The sequence below is a fragment of the Diabrotica undecimpunctata genome, unplaced genomic scaffold (genome assembly GCF_040954645.1).
Source record: "Diabrotica undecimpunctata isolate CICGRU unplaced genomic scaffold, icDiaUnde3 ctg00002733.1, whole genome shotgun sequence".
Lineage (NCBI taxonomy): Eukaryota > Metazoa > Arthropoda > Insecta > Coleoptera > Chrysomelidae > Diabrotica > Diabrotica undecimpunctata.
In genome coordinates, this window is record NW_027313938.1 from 1 (window position 1) to 16,023 (window position 16,023).

The 16,023-nt window shown below is 33.9% G+C and overlaps 1 protein-coding gene across 1 annotated transcript; it reads right to left on the reverse strand.

The window, feature by feature from the left end:
- Nucleotides 1-1,547: 1,547 nt before the first annotated feature.
- LOC140432071 (F-actin-monooxygenase Mical-like) lies at nt 1,548-15,776 on the reverse strand (the record flags this gene model as incomplete). The annotated part of the gene is made up of 8 exons (XM_072519915.1): nt 15,556-15,776; nt 13,039-13,364; nt 11,202-11,456; nt 8,515-8,716; nt 7,722-7,961; nt 4,509-4,833; nt 4,054-4,202; nt 1,548-1,672 (listed from the first exon to the last, which is right to left on the reverse strand). Coding segments are annotated over exons 4-8 (917 nt in total), but the record flags the coding sequence as incomplete, so codon positions are not given.
- Between the last annotated feature and the right edge of the window lie 247 nt (nt 15,777-16,023).

Here is a 16,023-nt window from a genome sequence, read left to right on the forward strand (position 1 = left end):
CGCGCTATCTCAGAGTACAACATCTTTGAAAAAGCTTCACGTTTTTACAGATTATGTCACAAACCTTATAAAAAGATGTAAATTATTAAAATTAAATAAATTTAAACCACATTTTAGAAAAATTTCACTTGTTTGTTTACAGCCTGTGATTTTTTCAGATATTAGCGTATAACTTAATCATAAGTGTTTGCATCTCTGTATTTACATGAAAACATGTAAATACACTGAACCAGTTTTTGAAATAGCGTTAAATAATCGCCGCGAAGGTGTTAAGATCGGTGGTGAAATTATTAACAACATCAGATACGCCTATGACACCGCAATAATGACAGAGAGTCTAGAAGATCTTCAAACCCTGTTGAATGCTGTAAACAACGAATGCACTGAAAAGGGCTTAACAATCAACGCAAAAAAAAACAAAATGGATGGTGGTCGGAAAAATTAATATTGAAGACTCAGTACTAAGATTAGATAACAAAATCCTGGAAAGGATGGAACACTTTAGATATCTGGGTAGCTGGATTGACTGCAGGGTTGAAAGTGCCGAGGAAATTTCGACCAGAATAGAACTCGCACGGAAAAACTTTATTAACTGGCGTTCTGTATTATGCAGTAGAAGTCTGTCGTTGACCACACGTCTAAGAGTATTGAAGTGCTACGTCTGGTCCACTTTGTTCTATGGATGTGAAACCTGGACAACAAAAATAAAAAATCTTAACAAATTAGAAGCGTTTGAGTTATGGTGTTACCGTCGCATGCTCAGAATACCGGGGACAGCACAAATATCTAACGAACGTGTGCTAGAGACCGTGCACAAAGAGCGAGAATTGATCAACATCATCAAAATGAGAAAGGTCCAATATTTCGGTCATATAATGAGAGGACCTAAATATCGCTTACTCCGGTTAATCATTCAGGGCAAAATCGAAGGAAAACGTTGAGTCGGAAGAAAACAACTGTCCTGGCTGCGTAACATTAGACAATGGACAGGTCGAACGGTCGAGGAACTGTTTCATCTAGCTGCCGACCGAGAATCATTTCATCAGTTTGTCAATATGACGATAGCCAACGCTTGAATACAAGCACGGCACACAAAGAAGAAGCAGATGTAAATACTGAGATGCCTACAGACGACATTCATACAATCTGTTAAAATTTTAGTATTAGATGCAGTTTTTTAGCCACCATGTCCTTCTGTCAGGTCCACTTTTAGAGTTAATTTTACCTTGAATGATTGGTTGATAAACATTATAATTTATTAAGTATTTCTGAGACCCATCCTCAATCGGTGTGCATTGCACATTTTCCAGCACATGTCATACATACCTATCACACAGATCATACAAACTTCTCACCTTGAATTTACAGTAGTTTCTTGTGGTCAACAACGATGCCAAATTTCATCAGAAAATGTGCGTAATTATAGTACCAAAAATATAAATACCTTTATTGATAAATAAATTTATAGAATTATATTACCTACATTTTCTGGCTGTCAGTGATCTTAAAACACAAAAAATAATTATGTATCATTCAAAATTACTTACTTAAAGCACCCATGATGGAAGAACCTTCCTTCTGCAGACAGCCGTTCCATAAGATAGACACGCTTCTTGCAGAAATGACAAAATTCGGAATTATTGGGCGTTGGTAAAGCTGGCTGACGATTCGTCTAGAATGTTTAAAAGAATACTTACTTAAACATGTATTTTAAATATGTATTTATTTATATATAACATTTCTCGTAAATAAGTAAAGGGGAAAACAAAGATTTAGAATTTAATAGAAGGCTTCTTCAGACAAATTCAGACTAAACGTTTTCCGTGTTTAAGTGTATCTTTTTCGGATGACTCTTATGTAGCTGACCGTGCCGATCATTGATCACTGTTGTGTCCCTTTAGATGTTATAGGGGAGTTGCTATTACCACGCGGTCTGTCTGTTGGCATGTTTTATATGTTTCATCACACTACCATCCAATCCAAAAGAATTATGTTGGTGATTCTCTCTTCCATTGGTCTATTTCTGAACCAGACAACCTCAATCACGAACTTTCCTATTTTGATGTGACGCTCGGAAGTCTACAATACTTGTAAATTTCCTCCCATATATTCGCTGTCATAAACAGAATCAACAAGATCGATCCATCGCAAAGAAGGTATCAGGTCTTTTTTGTTTCCATTCTGTTCTGTATTTTTTATTTTCTTTTTGAAGTTATGTCTGTCTTCTTGTTTTACTTCTTCATTTATTTGTCTAACGATTCTTGGAATACCTTTCACTCTTCTAAGAAACCTCATTTGACTTACTAGGATCCTAGAGTTTAGAGTAGAGTTCTAGATGTTTCGGCGCCATTACCCGCTGTCACATCCATATAACACCAGTCTTTTGAAGTTTTATCATTGTATTATTTCTTGATCTTTAATCTTCTGTGAATTGTGAAGTATATATAATGAAACCGGTTAACTTCGCTATCGCTTGTCAAATCCGAAGGAATCTCATGAAAATAAATAGAGAGACTGAGGAAAAAGACATCAGGTACCAACCTCTTGACTTTTAAACCCCGAAAAAGACTGTCAAACCTGAATCCGCCAACCCAGTCAAATCTTCACCTTAAGTTCATTTTACAATAAAACAATGTAGTGAGAACTTCAAGACAAGTACGCAAATCACCTTGAGGTTACCCTTTTTGGTATTGTACCTTCATCTTTTTTCCAGAACAGAGAGAGACTGGTTTTATATGGTTTTCCAATCTTACTGCACAAAAATACATGTCCTCCTCAGATGATAGTCACAGCTGTACCTCGCAGCACTACATAGAATTTATATATATATTTAGGGATTCTACAGTATTCACTGCCTTCCCTCGCTCAACCGTTTCCATCTCTCTCTGTTGTTCCATTCTCCATCGTTTAGGCCTCTCTTACTCATGGCGTCGTCTACTTCGTTCCTCCAGGATTTTCGGGGTCGTCCTCTTTTCCTCCTTCCTATGGGGCTCCATTCGGTTATTCTCTTTATCCATCTGCTGTCGCTAGTTCTTCTTACATGTCCATACCACTATAGTCTTTTTTGTTCTATATATGTTAGTATGTCTGTTTCTATTGATGTTCTTTGCTTTATTTCGTCATTACTTCTCCTATCCATTCTTGTTACTCTGCAGCATCTTCGCAGGCATTCCATCTCCGTTGCTACTATCTTACTGCTGTTTTTCTTGTTTATGATCCAATTTTCAGCCCCATATGTCATAATACTTCGCACTAATGTTTTATAAATCTGCGTTTTTGTCTTCATATTTAGGTGTCTATCACACCATACTGAGTTAAGTTGTCGGATTGCTGTTCTTGTTTGTCCTAATCTTTGTGTAATTTCTTCCTCTGTTGTTGCCTTTTTCGTGATTAAAAACCCCAGGTATTTGAATTTATCCTTTCCTTTGATTGTTACGTTGTCATCAATATGTAGATCTTCTATGTCTTCTTCACTTGTAGATAGGTACATAGAATTTTGAATCACTAAACAACCGAGAAGTAAATGTAAAGTTAAGTACTAACGCATCTTTCCAATTTTTTGAAATATCAATGGATGGTGGTGTTGTCAATTCCCACATAATAGAACGTTTCGTAACTTTTGGGGGCATATTTTCCATGTATTGTGTATCGCTTATACTCAATATTATGCTGTAGACATTCTACACATTTACAAAATTGCAAATAATTTTTCTGAGGAGAATAAGCTCCTGATATTGCACGTTTAAAAAATATAAAACACTTTTCCTTTATTTTAGAATGTCAAAGGCAATATTTAGGTGGTACAAAAATAGATTTTTTTGAAAATACTACAGTCGTATTAGCCTCCAAAACAACAACATATAAACTGGTCTTAATAGTTGATTTTAATATAATTTAAATTAATCTATATTATGTAATTGTAAACAAATCTACAATATAAAAATGAATATAGTTAATCAGTTTTGATTTGCCACTATTAAGTTTTTTTGCAAGTTAAAATTATAATAAAAACATATTAGAAAAAAATAAACTAATGCAAATTTTTTAACTTACTTTTTCTGGAGGTTTTTGTTCCGCTGGAATTTTACCGACTAATTTTTCCGTGATAGATGCCACTTTGTTTTGTCCTAATTCTCTTGCTGTACCTTCTTTTAATTTTTGATCCAAGTTTTTAATGCTTTGATCGATTTCAGCAAATTTAACTAAAATAGAAAAACACCATGTAAATAGCAATAACATTCAATAAGTACTTTGTATATGAATATTTTCATAATCAATTTTATTTATTTATTTAACGTGTGTTTACGCGCTATCTCAGAGTCATATATCAATATTTTTACTGTAAATAAAGCAAACATTTAGCTGTATATTATAAACAGAAATTAAGGTTAGCTTGTATAATTTTCGTTGTCACTACCAAATCAATTATTATAACCAATTCTTTATCATTATATTGACGGTCTCTGAACGAATTAATACGCTATTTATATTAATTTCTAACTACTTACCCTCCTCACTCGTTTGCCTCTCCAAATGTTTTTGTTCCATCTTGTTCTGTCTAGCCAAAAATTGTTCTTTACTCCATTTTGGAACTTTTTCCTTATCGACAGCCCTCGACGGTTTTCCCAACTTATTTTCCAGAATCTTCTTTTCTATTTCTTTAATATTCCAATCCGAGGTTTCGATTTTGCCTATCGCCCTAAGTAAGTCTTTAGGCTTTTTGTCTACTGATTGTCTGTGTCCAAACTTACTTTCCAAACTCTTTATTTTAGCTGCTATGTCTTCGTCTTTTCCCATTCCTCGATTGAATTGACTAGGGCGGTTCTCTTGATCCTATTAACATAATAATTGGTATCAGTAAAGATTCTTTTGTTTTTTTTTATGTACAATCATGCAAGTTACTTATTAGGTTATGTATAAATAAGTAACAAGAAATATCAAATGTTGAAGATGGTCTCTTAGTGACTATAAGAAGAGAAAATATGTTCTCAAAAATTTTGATACCAAAAATATCATCTCAAGAGTGTCTACTCCAAAAGGCGTCAAAACAGCTTGAGAAAACGTTAAACTAACCAAAAAATCCTAAATATTGGAAATATTTCAAGACTATATAAAGACTATATAAACTACATAAAGACTATATAAAAAAAATCATTGAGAGTATAATTACTGAAAAGAGGAGCATGTCTAGGAAAAATAATAAAGAAACAGCACATCACTAACTGGAATAGGAAATACCAATACGCAACGGCTGGTTTGATGTTATATGTGAGAACATTACCAGAAAACTAAGAATATGAATTTATGGAGCAAATGAGAATCGAGAAACAGAATACACTTGGAGGAAAAGTACTTGCACAAAGAAACTTAGTATTTACCAACTTACTTACTTACCACTTACTAAGTAACCAAACAAGAACACTGTATAAAACTTTGCATAATGTATTATACATATGAAAATAAACCTAGGCTGAAAATACGTAAGGACTGACAAAACAACAACAAATATACAGACAATACAAAGGAAGAAACACGCAATAGAGTTGAATACTTCAAAGAACAACTCACAGAACTGACCATAGACCAAAATTCACTATCTAAAACGCCAACTCAACGGCAATCAACAATACAGCTTTATAATTCCTTCAAAACAGGAAGTATGGAGTGCAATAACGCACCTAAAATAATGACTCAGAAAATAAGAAAATATAAAGAAGGATAATTCCCAAAGGAATATATCAAGTATAGTATATATAATATAGACAGTAGTAAAAACAGGAGGAAAAATTAATATATCAATCAAATCTTTATAATAATTTGAAAGAAAGAGGAATCGTAACAAATTATCTGTTACTATTTATTCTGTAGAATAACCCATACAGATTCATCAAAATCATTTTAATAGTCTCTTGAATTGTTGATGAAAAATTGTTTTTTCCCAAAATTGTTTGACGCAGGGGAAAAGACAGTGGAAAATTAACGAAAGTAATAGAAAAAATAGATAATATAAGAACATATAACGCGCTATCTCAGAGTATGGAACCCAGTAAATATTTTTGAAATGAAAAGACGGTATACATGAACTTTGCAATCAAGTAAAATGACACAACGCATCTGATGCCATACTTTTTTTTATTACTACTCTACTTCCGGTTTCACCGGAAATACACTCTCAAGTTATTTAATTTAACTGGGACACCCTGTATATTTGTGCAGATTAAAAAAATTGTTATTCCTAATTCATACATACCAACTTTGGTAGAAAAATGAAAAAAAAAAACACGAGAAATCAATCACTTTACATTAAAGAATAGGTAAATTTATATACTAAGTCCAATAAAAATATTAATTTTAACTTCTTCTTGGGTGCCTGTCCGTTCCGAACGTTGGCGATCATTCTGGCTATGATGACTTTGTTGATTGCTATACGGAATAACTCTGTTGAGGTCTTTCTATACCATGCTCATAGGTTAACAAGCCAGGATATTCCTCTTTCTCATTATATGTCCCAAGTACTGCAGTGTACGGCCCTTCACGATGTTGACCAAATCCGCGGTTGTGGTAATCATCCGTAGTACTTCTTCATTGGTGACTTTGTCACTATTGGTTCAATAATTGTCAGACGTGATGGAAATTTGTCATGACGACGACATTTTGCAACTTTTTTTTTAATGGAACAGTTAACCGCCATAACTCTCGGTATTGGTCAAATGAGAATCCTCATTGCATCATGAAGCACATATCCAACATCCAAAAAAGTTGAATGGTGGACGGGAATTGTCCAAAATAGACTTAGAAGCCCATTTTTCTTAAACGGAAACTTGACTGGTGATAAGTATATAGATTTAATAAATACCAAATTATTTCTGTACATCAACAGAATGGCCAGTTATCACAAATTTTTGGTTTCAACAAGTCGGAGCACTTTCCCACTATTATTAACGGATTAAGAGATTTTGAAATGCGAATTATTCAAATCGATTGATTGGACATAGATGATTAATAGATAGGCCTACTTGTTTGCCGGATCTTAAAACCGTTAGATTTTTTCTTTGGGGTCATTAAAATCACCGTGTTTACATTAGGCGATCAACATGTAGGATTTGAGACAAAGAATTATTGATGAATATGTGAACTTATAAGTGGTTAAGTCTTGGAAAGGGTGACCACACGAATTTATTATTAGGCTTGCACATTGTCAGGAGGTGGATGACGAGCATTTTGAACATTTGAAGTGATTTTTTAAATATTATTCTTATTGGCCTTAGTAAATAAATTTACCTATTCTTTAGTTCTTTTAAAAACTGCAAAAAGATAAAGGGTGTACCATTTAAATACATAAATAAATAAATTGAGGCCATTATGGTGAGGCCGGTAGAGTAGCAACAAAAAATATGGCATCAGATGCCTTATGTATTATTGTACTTGCATGCAAAGTTTCATGAATATCGTCGTTTCGTTATAAAGATATTTACCGCAATAAACGGAAATGACGTACGAGCATCAATATCCAAAGAAGACCTATTAAAAAGGTTAATTGTAAGTATATTTCACCGTCCAAAGGTCAGCTGTGTAAATACGAGTATATGTCGATTGTTTATAGTAAATAAGAAAACAAAAAAAATCTAATTAATATTTGCTACATTAACAGTAATTCCAAGACTAGCATTTTTAGTAGAACACAACACCAACAGATTAGTGGTTAACATCACACTGCTTACAGGAACATAAGTAAACTGTTTCTCTAAGTCTTTAACCCTATCTTCAAACTTAGGCGCCGTTTGACGATATAATAAGATCGCATAATCTTCAAACGGTTGCGAATCTGCTTTGGCGTTCGCTTGAAGCATTTGCATACTCTTAAGAAACTGTTCGGTTTGCAACTTTCTCTGATATTTTCTTTTGTTGTGTCGTTCTGCCCGATTGGCGGCGATTTCTTCGAGCATCTTCTGACGTTCTTCCTTTATATTAAAATTACAAATATGAATTATGAATACAAAATTACTACTATTAAACATAAGTAATCAAATGATGTGAAACTAAGGCAGCTAACTACACTACCGAGCACAAATTAGGGTCACCCCCGTAGTTTGAATGTATTTTAGAAATTATTATTCTTTTTAACTGTTTTCGGTTGTAACATAGTTTACTACGGGTTGGAAATTATTATAATTAAAATAAAACTAACTATAACACAATAAAACTACAGATATTATTCATAAAATTTACTACTAAGAGCTAAATATATAATTTGGAAACCGTATTGTCAGAGTTTATAATTATATCTAACAAAAAAAGTAAAATCCCAACTATTCCGGCTTGTACAAAACCATTAAGACAGGTGAATCATCTGGAAAAGATAATATGGTATTAGGATGGGATGGGAAAAGATATATATTTTAGGAATATAGGTTTGATCTGGAGTGAACCGGAAAGCCTCTGTTTACAATAAGTTTTCTTCAGAAGATTTTGTTCGGTTCTAAAATAATGATAGAGACAAATAAAAAAACTTACCACACTCGCTCCGACTTTCTCCATCGTTCTTCTTTTTCTTGGTTTCCTGTCAACGCTGCCCACTTTCTGAGTAACCATATCCGTGTGTTGTGTTTATGCCTACTCGAGGGTCTGTTTGGTTGCGTAATTGTCGGTGGTATATTGGACGTTTAATTGTTTTGAAGGAAACTTCGCTCATTTTTGTATTTGCAACAGGTAAATCCTAGAATTGAAGGAAAAATAATTAAGTAAATTTTCAATGAAGCGTATATAAAATCGAGTAAATCACGTGTCACAATAACAATTGTATCGAAATAAGAATTTATTACGCGCTATCTCAGAGTGCTATGTAGTCAACGCGCGAACACATTAGTGTATATTTTCTACTATATGTGATATATAAAGTACATGACGCTATGTCATTTACTCCAGAAATTGTGAAATTTGTTAACGACAAGGCTGCATCATTTCTCCTCTTTTATTTAGATATGATAAAGATGATATTTCTAGAAGCACTGTCAGAAGTTGCAACATCATCATTTTCAATCAAATATATTTTTTATCTTAATCCAGATATGCCTAATAACCTATATGTAGACGCTTCAAACTTGCTCAAGCTTATCACGCCTGAATATTCGACAAGCCGGAAAATTGTACTTTTATGGTTAGTATAATACTACACATAGTAAAGAATAGACGAGCACTTCGATTTTCAAGAAGGTATCTCACGGTTTGTTAATTTTCAGTTTCGAGTTGCCCAAAAAGAAGCAAATACGACGTCAAATTGGCAAGGTAGGTAATTTTAGTTCGTAATATTAACTTTTTGCCAATTATGAAGTGTTGGCGATGACTTAACACGACGAAATAAGTGGTGACACGATGACCTTATTACCATCTAATAATACAGCTGATTACTGTAACTGATGAAGATTCAGGCGAAGAGAATGAAGTGGATATAAATAATTTAATTGCTGCCCAAATGCAAAGCCAGGTCGGATAATTCTCAAAACGTAATCCAAATTACTATGAATCGGACACAGAAGATCATTTGCCTTGATTTCAGCGTAAAGAACATTTTTGTAGATTAAAGATCTTTGTAGTACCTCATTTTACATCAAGATTCTAGATATTCTTTTTGTTTTACTACCAGCTTCTACGAAGACGACAGGAGGTTTTTGAAACCCAGCTTCAGGTTTTCCAGGTTAGCCATGTTTCTCCACAGTGTATCATGAACTCTAGAAGAATGCTGTCAAAACAGCGTACGCTTTTTCGGCTTTCCAGGTATTGCTATAGCTTGTGCTCTTATCATTTTATCAAGTATTTTTTAAGAGTATCGGAGAAAAAGGGAGTTAGACACGTTTGCGCATGTTTTCCACAATGTATCATGAACTCTAGAAGAATGCTATCAAAACCGAGTGCTTTCTTTCGGTTTTCCAGGTATTGCTATAGCTTGTGCTCATACTATTTTATCAAGGATTTGTTACGGATATCGGAGAAAAAGGAAATTAGCTACATTTGTGCATATTTTCCATGGTGTGTCATAATATCTAAAAGAATTCTATCAAAACCTGGCGTTTTTTTTTTCTATTTTAGGTCTCTGGTGATCTCTTTATTTGTGAATGGTGAGTAATATTCTCTCACCTAGTCTGTTAGATGTGTTTTAAAAGACCACAGTCCTTGCCTAAGCGTGGAAACAATGTTTGAGGCTACTGAACTTGATGTGAGCCGTTAAAAGTTCAGGTTAATTGGCGCTTCCAAGTTTTCGAACAACGGTTCACGCTAGATGTTTTAAAATCCAAATTTTAAGCTTTAAACCTTTTCCTTCAGCTTAACTTCACATGATTGTTCTTTAATTATTTGTATAACTTCCTTTCAGTATTTTTTACTAAAACCACATCATCATCATAATATGTCAAACACCAATTGAACCAAACTGGCCTACAATTGAACTTTCTAAATATTCTGTCATGAATGACTTCTTGAACTTAAAACTGATTTTATTATGGACACCAACAATAAAAAATAAATCAATTTACATTAAAAATATCAAATTTCAATTGTGTTTTCTATAATAAGAGATGAGATCATAAAGCACTTCTATTTTTCACAAATTAAAATAGTAACAAATAAAAGTTGTAGTTAAAATTAAAGGAGTTGGAGGTTTGCACTACCAGTATTAAGACGTGTACAAACTAATCGTGTTGCTCAAGGCCTCTGGTGCTTGTCTGGCTTGGGCTAAACCGTCCAAATTTTCCTTTAACTTAAGCGCATTCCTTTAATATAGCGACAATGGCCCGATCCACGACAGTAACCGACATGCTTGCCTTGTTTGGCTTGCGGTGGGACTCACTTCACTATCTACCCTACGATCACGAGTCTCTCGAGAAACCAAGGGATAACGAGCACTGTAAGTCATACGGGTAGTCTGTACCCGCCTTTAGAATTACCAATTATTCGTCCTAGATTCATTGGAGGGTTCATTTCGGCGTTTCCCTACAATTATAGGTAACTTCTTCTAGAACGAATAAATCAGGATATAAAATTACTCACTTACTGGTCGTGTGGTCGTCCAAACAAAACATGTCCAAAAGAACCGAATATTTTATAGTAAAAGTAAAGGAGTCTATAATTGATTGAGTTAATTGATTAAGTGAAATGTTTTTTTTTTAAATTTTGATATAAATAAAATGAAAGAAAACAGTTGTCACCTACTGGGACTTCCTCCGCTTCGACGATAACTGAAAATTGTGTGGGTGGGGCAGAATGTGACTTCAGAGCACCAGCAAGTTGAAACGGGGAATATTGTGAAAATTTTGACAAATTTTTTACTGCTCTACTATTAAAAGCTTTCATTTTTTCCACGAATTTTTCTTCCGAAGATTTTTCAGGCTTCGAATTGGCAAAATTAATAACATCGGTTCTTTCTTCGACGACAATACCATCGTACTCGTCCATTTTTGATACTAAAGTAACGAAAAATTATAGCTATTAATATTACGAGAAGATGATGGGATTTTTATATCCAGTAGACGATTTTTGATCATGTAGACTTCGAGTGATATTCAAAGCTACAATAAACATTTCTGATTTTATCTACTGCATAAAAAAATCGCCCATCGCAAATTTTTCATCCAGAAACTTGTCATGACAGATGTATACTACCGTGAACGAGAAAGGGTTTCACGTTAGTATTCCCCATCTTTTTTGAGGCCAAAAGATTTATCACACAGAAGAACGTTGGTTACCGAGCTAAACAATCGCAAACATTCGCGAGGAAGCAAGTAGATGAGTTTATCTATACAGTTACAGATACAGTTCATGATGAATTTGTTATTTTTAATGGAAAAGTCCTCAGCGGAGCTGTTTCGCAGAGCAGTCAACAAAACCATGATAGCCTTGATGATCGCCAACATCCGGACCGGATAAGGCACTGAAGAAGAAGAAATGGAAAAGTAGCAAATCTCACTACAATGCTTCCCTACAGATAGATCAACAAAATATTGAGATAGTTACTCACTTTAAATATCTGAGATGCTACATTACAGACCAACTAGACCCAAGCAAAGCAATCAAATGCCGAATTGAAGCAGCTCGCACAACGTTTCTAAAAATAAAATTATTCTTCTGTAACTACAACTTAAACCTAAAATTACGTCAAAGAATGATCAAATGCTATATTTGGATATTGTTACATAGCACTAAGACCTGGACTCTAAACGCTGATAGGATCAATCGCCTAGATGCGTTTGAGATGTGGTTGCATAGAAGAATACTCCGAATACCTTGGACAGCGATGCAGACCAACGAAGCTGTGTTAAATAAAGCAAATGCCGTTCGTGAGATATTGAATTGAAAAATATTAAATTAAAAAAAAAATCATATCTAGGCTATGTTCTTAGAGTAGAATGGTACAGAATCATTTAGCTCATTCAAATGTCATGTCTCAACATTCGTGATGGGACAGGAATGCTCAGTGCCCAACAACTATTTCGATTGGATGAAGACCGTGAATAACTCGCCAATGTAATTGAAAACGTTAGGAGGATCAAATATGGCACCGAAAGAAGAATAAATGGAAAAGACAGTGGACAATAGTAATATTTTTGCTGTTACAAGAGATGGTATTGGAGGTTTATTTAAAAAATCCATAAACGGTCTCTGTAACATATTTTTTTAGCGATTATCATGGTGCAAAGGGTATAACAGCCACGAAAATTTCACTAGACGATTATTAGAACTGAATATAATGGTATCAAATTTGCTCTTCGATGACGAATAGTTCTTGCATAAACAACTTTTAATATTTTTTTACAAACATGGAAATAAAATGCCATTTTTGTTATTCCTACAAAAAAAAGTACCGAATATACTAAATTCTGCCAATACTTCACAAAAAGGTAACCAACAAATGTTTGTCAGCATTGTGCAAGTCAAAGAATAAAGAAATCTTTCCCTATTTCTAATAATTATCCCATACATACATTTAATAAAAAATTAAAACGCGCTATCTCAGAGTTCATTTTGGCAATATTTGTACGAATTTACCTGAAGTTACATCGGTAAGTCTGCTATTCGTAATAATAGTTTCTACGTCGGTATCCGCCTTATTTTCTTGACGAAAAAAATCGTTAGAACTTATCCAATTCGATACTCTACTGAAAATTTGATTGTGTATCCCATCCCCCTCTATCATTGTCCTCGCACGAATCTTTTTTTGACCATTTAAATTCAACTGACAGTTTCGGCTTGTCAGCCCATTGTCAAAATCATGGCTGTTGTTTTTTCTCGACGTTTTTGAAGTCGCCCTACCGAGCGTCTCAAATAATGAATTTTGATCCAAAAATGGGTCAAGATTATACGGTAGACGGGAACTAAAATGGAGCAAAAAAAAAATAAAATATTGGGTTAATATAAAAATTACTTTTATTTACTGACGAGGAAAGGCGAATTACGTAAATAAATACAAAAATAGAAAAAGAGATAAAACAAACAATAAAGAAAGCCAATGAATTACGGATTAAAAAAATGTTGGAAATAGAAAAATATCAGAGAAAGTATGGCACATTTATCGAATGTCATGTAAAGAAAATAACAGGGGATCAAAGGAAAAACCAAACAGGATTACTTAAGGGTGGAGATGGCAAATTTATTATAGATTTAGAAAATAAAATTTTAGAGATGGATTATGAATACATAAGAGAATTCTTGATGATGCTACACACAACATTTGTTAGATAAATGATGAAACTGGACTCGAAATCGTAAAAAAAGAATTACAGCGAGCAATTAAAAGCTGCAGGACTGGGAAACCAAATGAACTTGACGGGATTCCTAGAGAATTCCTAATTGACCAGGGAAATAACGATTTTCCCAGGACACTCGTTGATACAGGTATCGAACAGCAGCTATTGATAAATTTGGTGATAACAATAATGTAATAAACAAAATATGCAAAGGATTTTATTTTTTACTCTCCATTTACGGCGTCGAGCTCATGTCCCTCTGACCACATCCTAGACCCCAGTTTCTCTTAATATATCTTCATTCTTTATTCTATCTTTGTGAGAAAGTGTAATACTACTTTATTCAACGTAATATTACACTGGCATTCCAGAATAAGACGAGACTAATTGAAAGAAAAAATTGTCAAGTACTAAACAGAAAAAAAGAAAGAGACAGAGGTAGACAAAAACAAATATGGAGATTCATAAGAAACCAACGGAAAGAAATGGCAGAATTGAAAGAATACAATAACATATCAGCAAATGAATGGAAAAGATACCAGACTCGGAAGATCCTGCTTAGACGCCTTATTTGTACTAAGACAAATCACAGAAAAGGCCATCGAGTACAATAAACCAGCATATCTATGTTTTATAGACCCGGCAAAGGCTTTCGATGGCATCCAAGTCGAAGACGTCTTACACCACGGTATAAAAGAAACATACCAATCAATATTATACAAACCATCGAAACATCTACTTACATAATCGAATATAGGCAAAGATAAATGGAAAACTAACACAGTGTATACCAATACAAAGCGGAGTCAGACAGGGCGACTCGTTAAGTCCACTTCTCTTTAATATAATAATGAATGAAATAATACGAGCAGTACGTTAGGGTCATGGTTACAGAATAGGGAACAAAGAAATCCAAATATTATGTTATGCAGACGACGCCACATTAATCGATGAGACAGAAGGCGAGCTCCAAAGATTAACACATATCTTCAATACAACAGCCAAGAAATACAATATGATAATATCAGCAGAAAAAACCAAATGTATGACAACATCTAAATACCCACTACGATGTAAAATCGAAATTGATGGGAGAATAATAAAGCAGGGAGCAAGGTTTAGATATATAGGAATAGATATAACTAGTTACGGAGATGTTGAAGAAGAAGTACGAAAACAAAGCTTAAAAGCAAGTAAAGCGGCTTTATCGGATCTCTTAATGACACAATCTGGAAGAACAAACACCTAAGACAAGACACAAAAACAAGAATCTATAAAGCAGCAATTAGACCTATATTAACATACACGGCTAAGACAAGACCTGACACACCTAAAACGAGACGACTACTAGAAACAACTGAGATGAAAATACTCCGACGAATATCAGGGAAAAGTCTGTTGGATAGGGAGAGAAGCGAAAAGATAAGAAGAGCATGCAATATAGAAGACATAAATGGATGCGTGACAAAACGGAAACAGGAATGGAACGAACACATTAGTAGAATGACAGAATATAGGATAGTACGAATAGCATGAGATAAGTCACCAAATGGACGAAGAAGTATTGGCAGACCAAGAAAAAGATGGTGCGATAATTTAAACAATTTAGGAGGCTAATATTAAAGAAGAAACGGGCTTTAAAGCCTACATACAAGAAGGAAGAAGAAGAAGAAGAAGAGGAAGAAGACAGAGGTAGAGATTTCAATATCAATGGCATATTAAAATAAGGAGATGTAGCAAATCTTACTCTCTAGTTGGAAAATAATAAAACAGAACATCTAACAGTTGTATTTTCAAATTTTCTAGGTGTTATAATTACCTTGAAAATGTTTCATTTGGAAGATGATTTAATCCAATTTTGGAAGAAATTTTCAATTCGTTTGTCGAGGAGATGTACTCGATGGTCTGAAGAGTTAATTCCTTATTTTTATTCTTTTCCAAAATTCTGATTTTTAAATGTGTTTCAGATATTGGTTTCTTAACCGAAAAGTACATAGAAGAACTTTCTTGATAGTGAGAGTTGTTAAAAATGGTATTAACGTCGTCCTTTCTGCTAGAAATATGTCCCGTTTTATTTTGATCGATTGAAGGAGGAATTTCGAGATTTGTTCCAACAATTCTATCCAACAAGTTTATTTGACTTGCTGAAGTTTGTGAATCAATATTAACATTATCATTAAGTTCTGATACACGAGTAAGTTTGTCAACTTTGGAACATATATTTTCTTCTACAGCGTAAGCCTGAGCGACTTCATAGTTAGTTTGTAAAACATTAGGATGATTATTA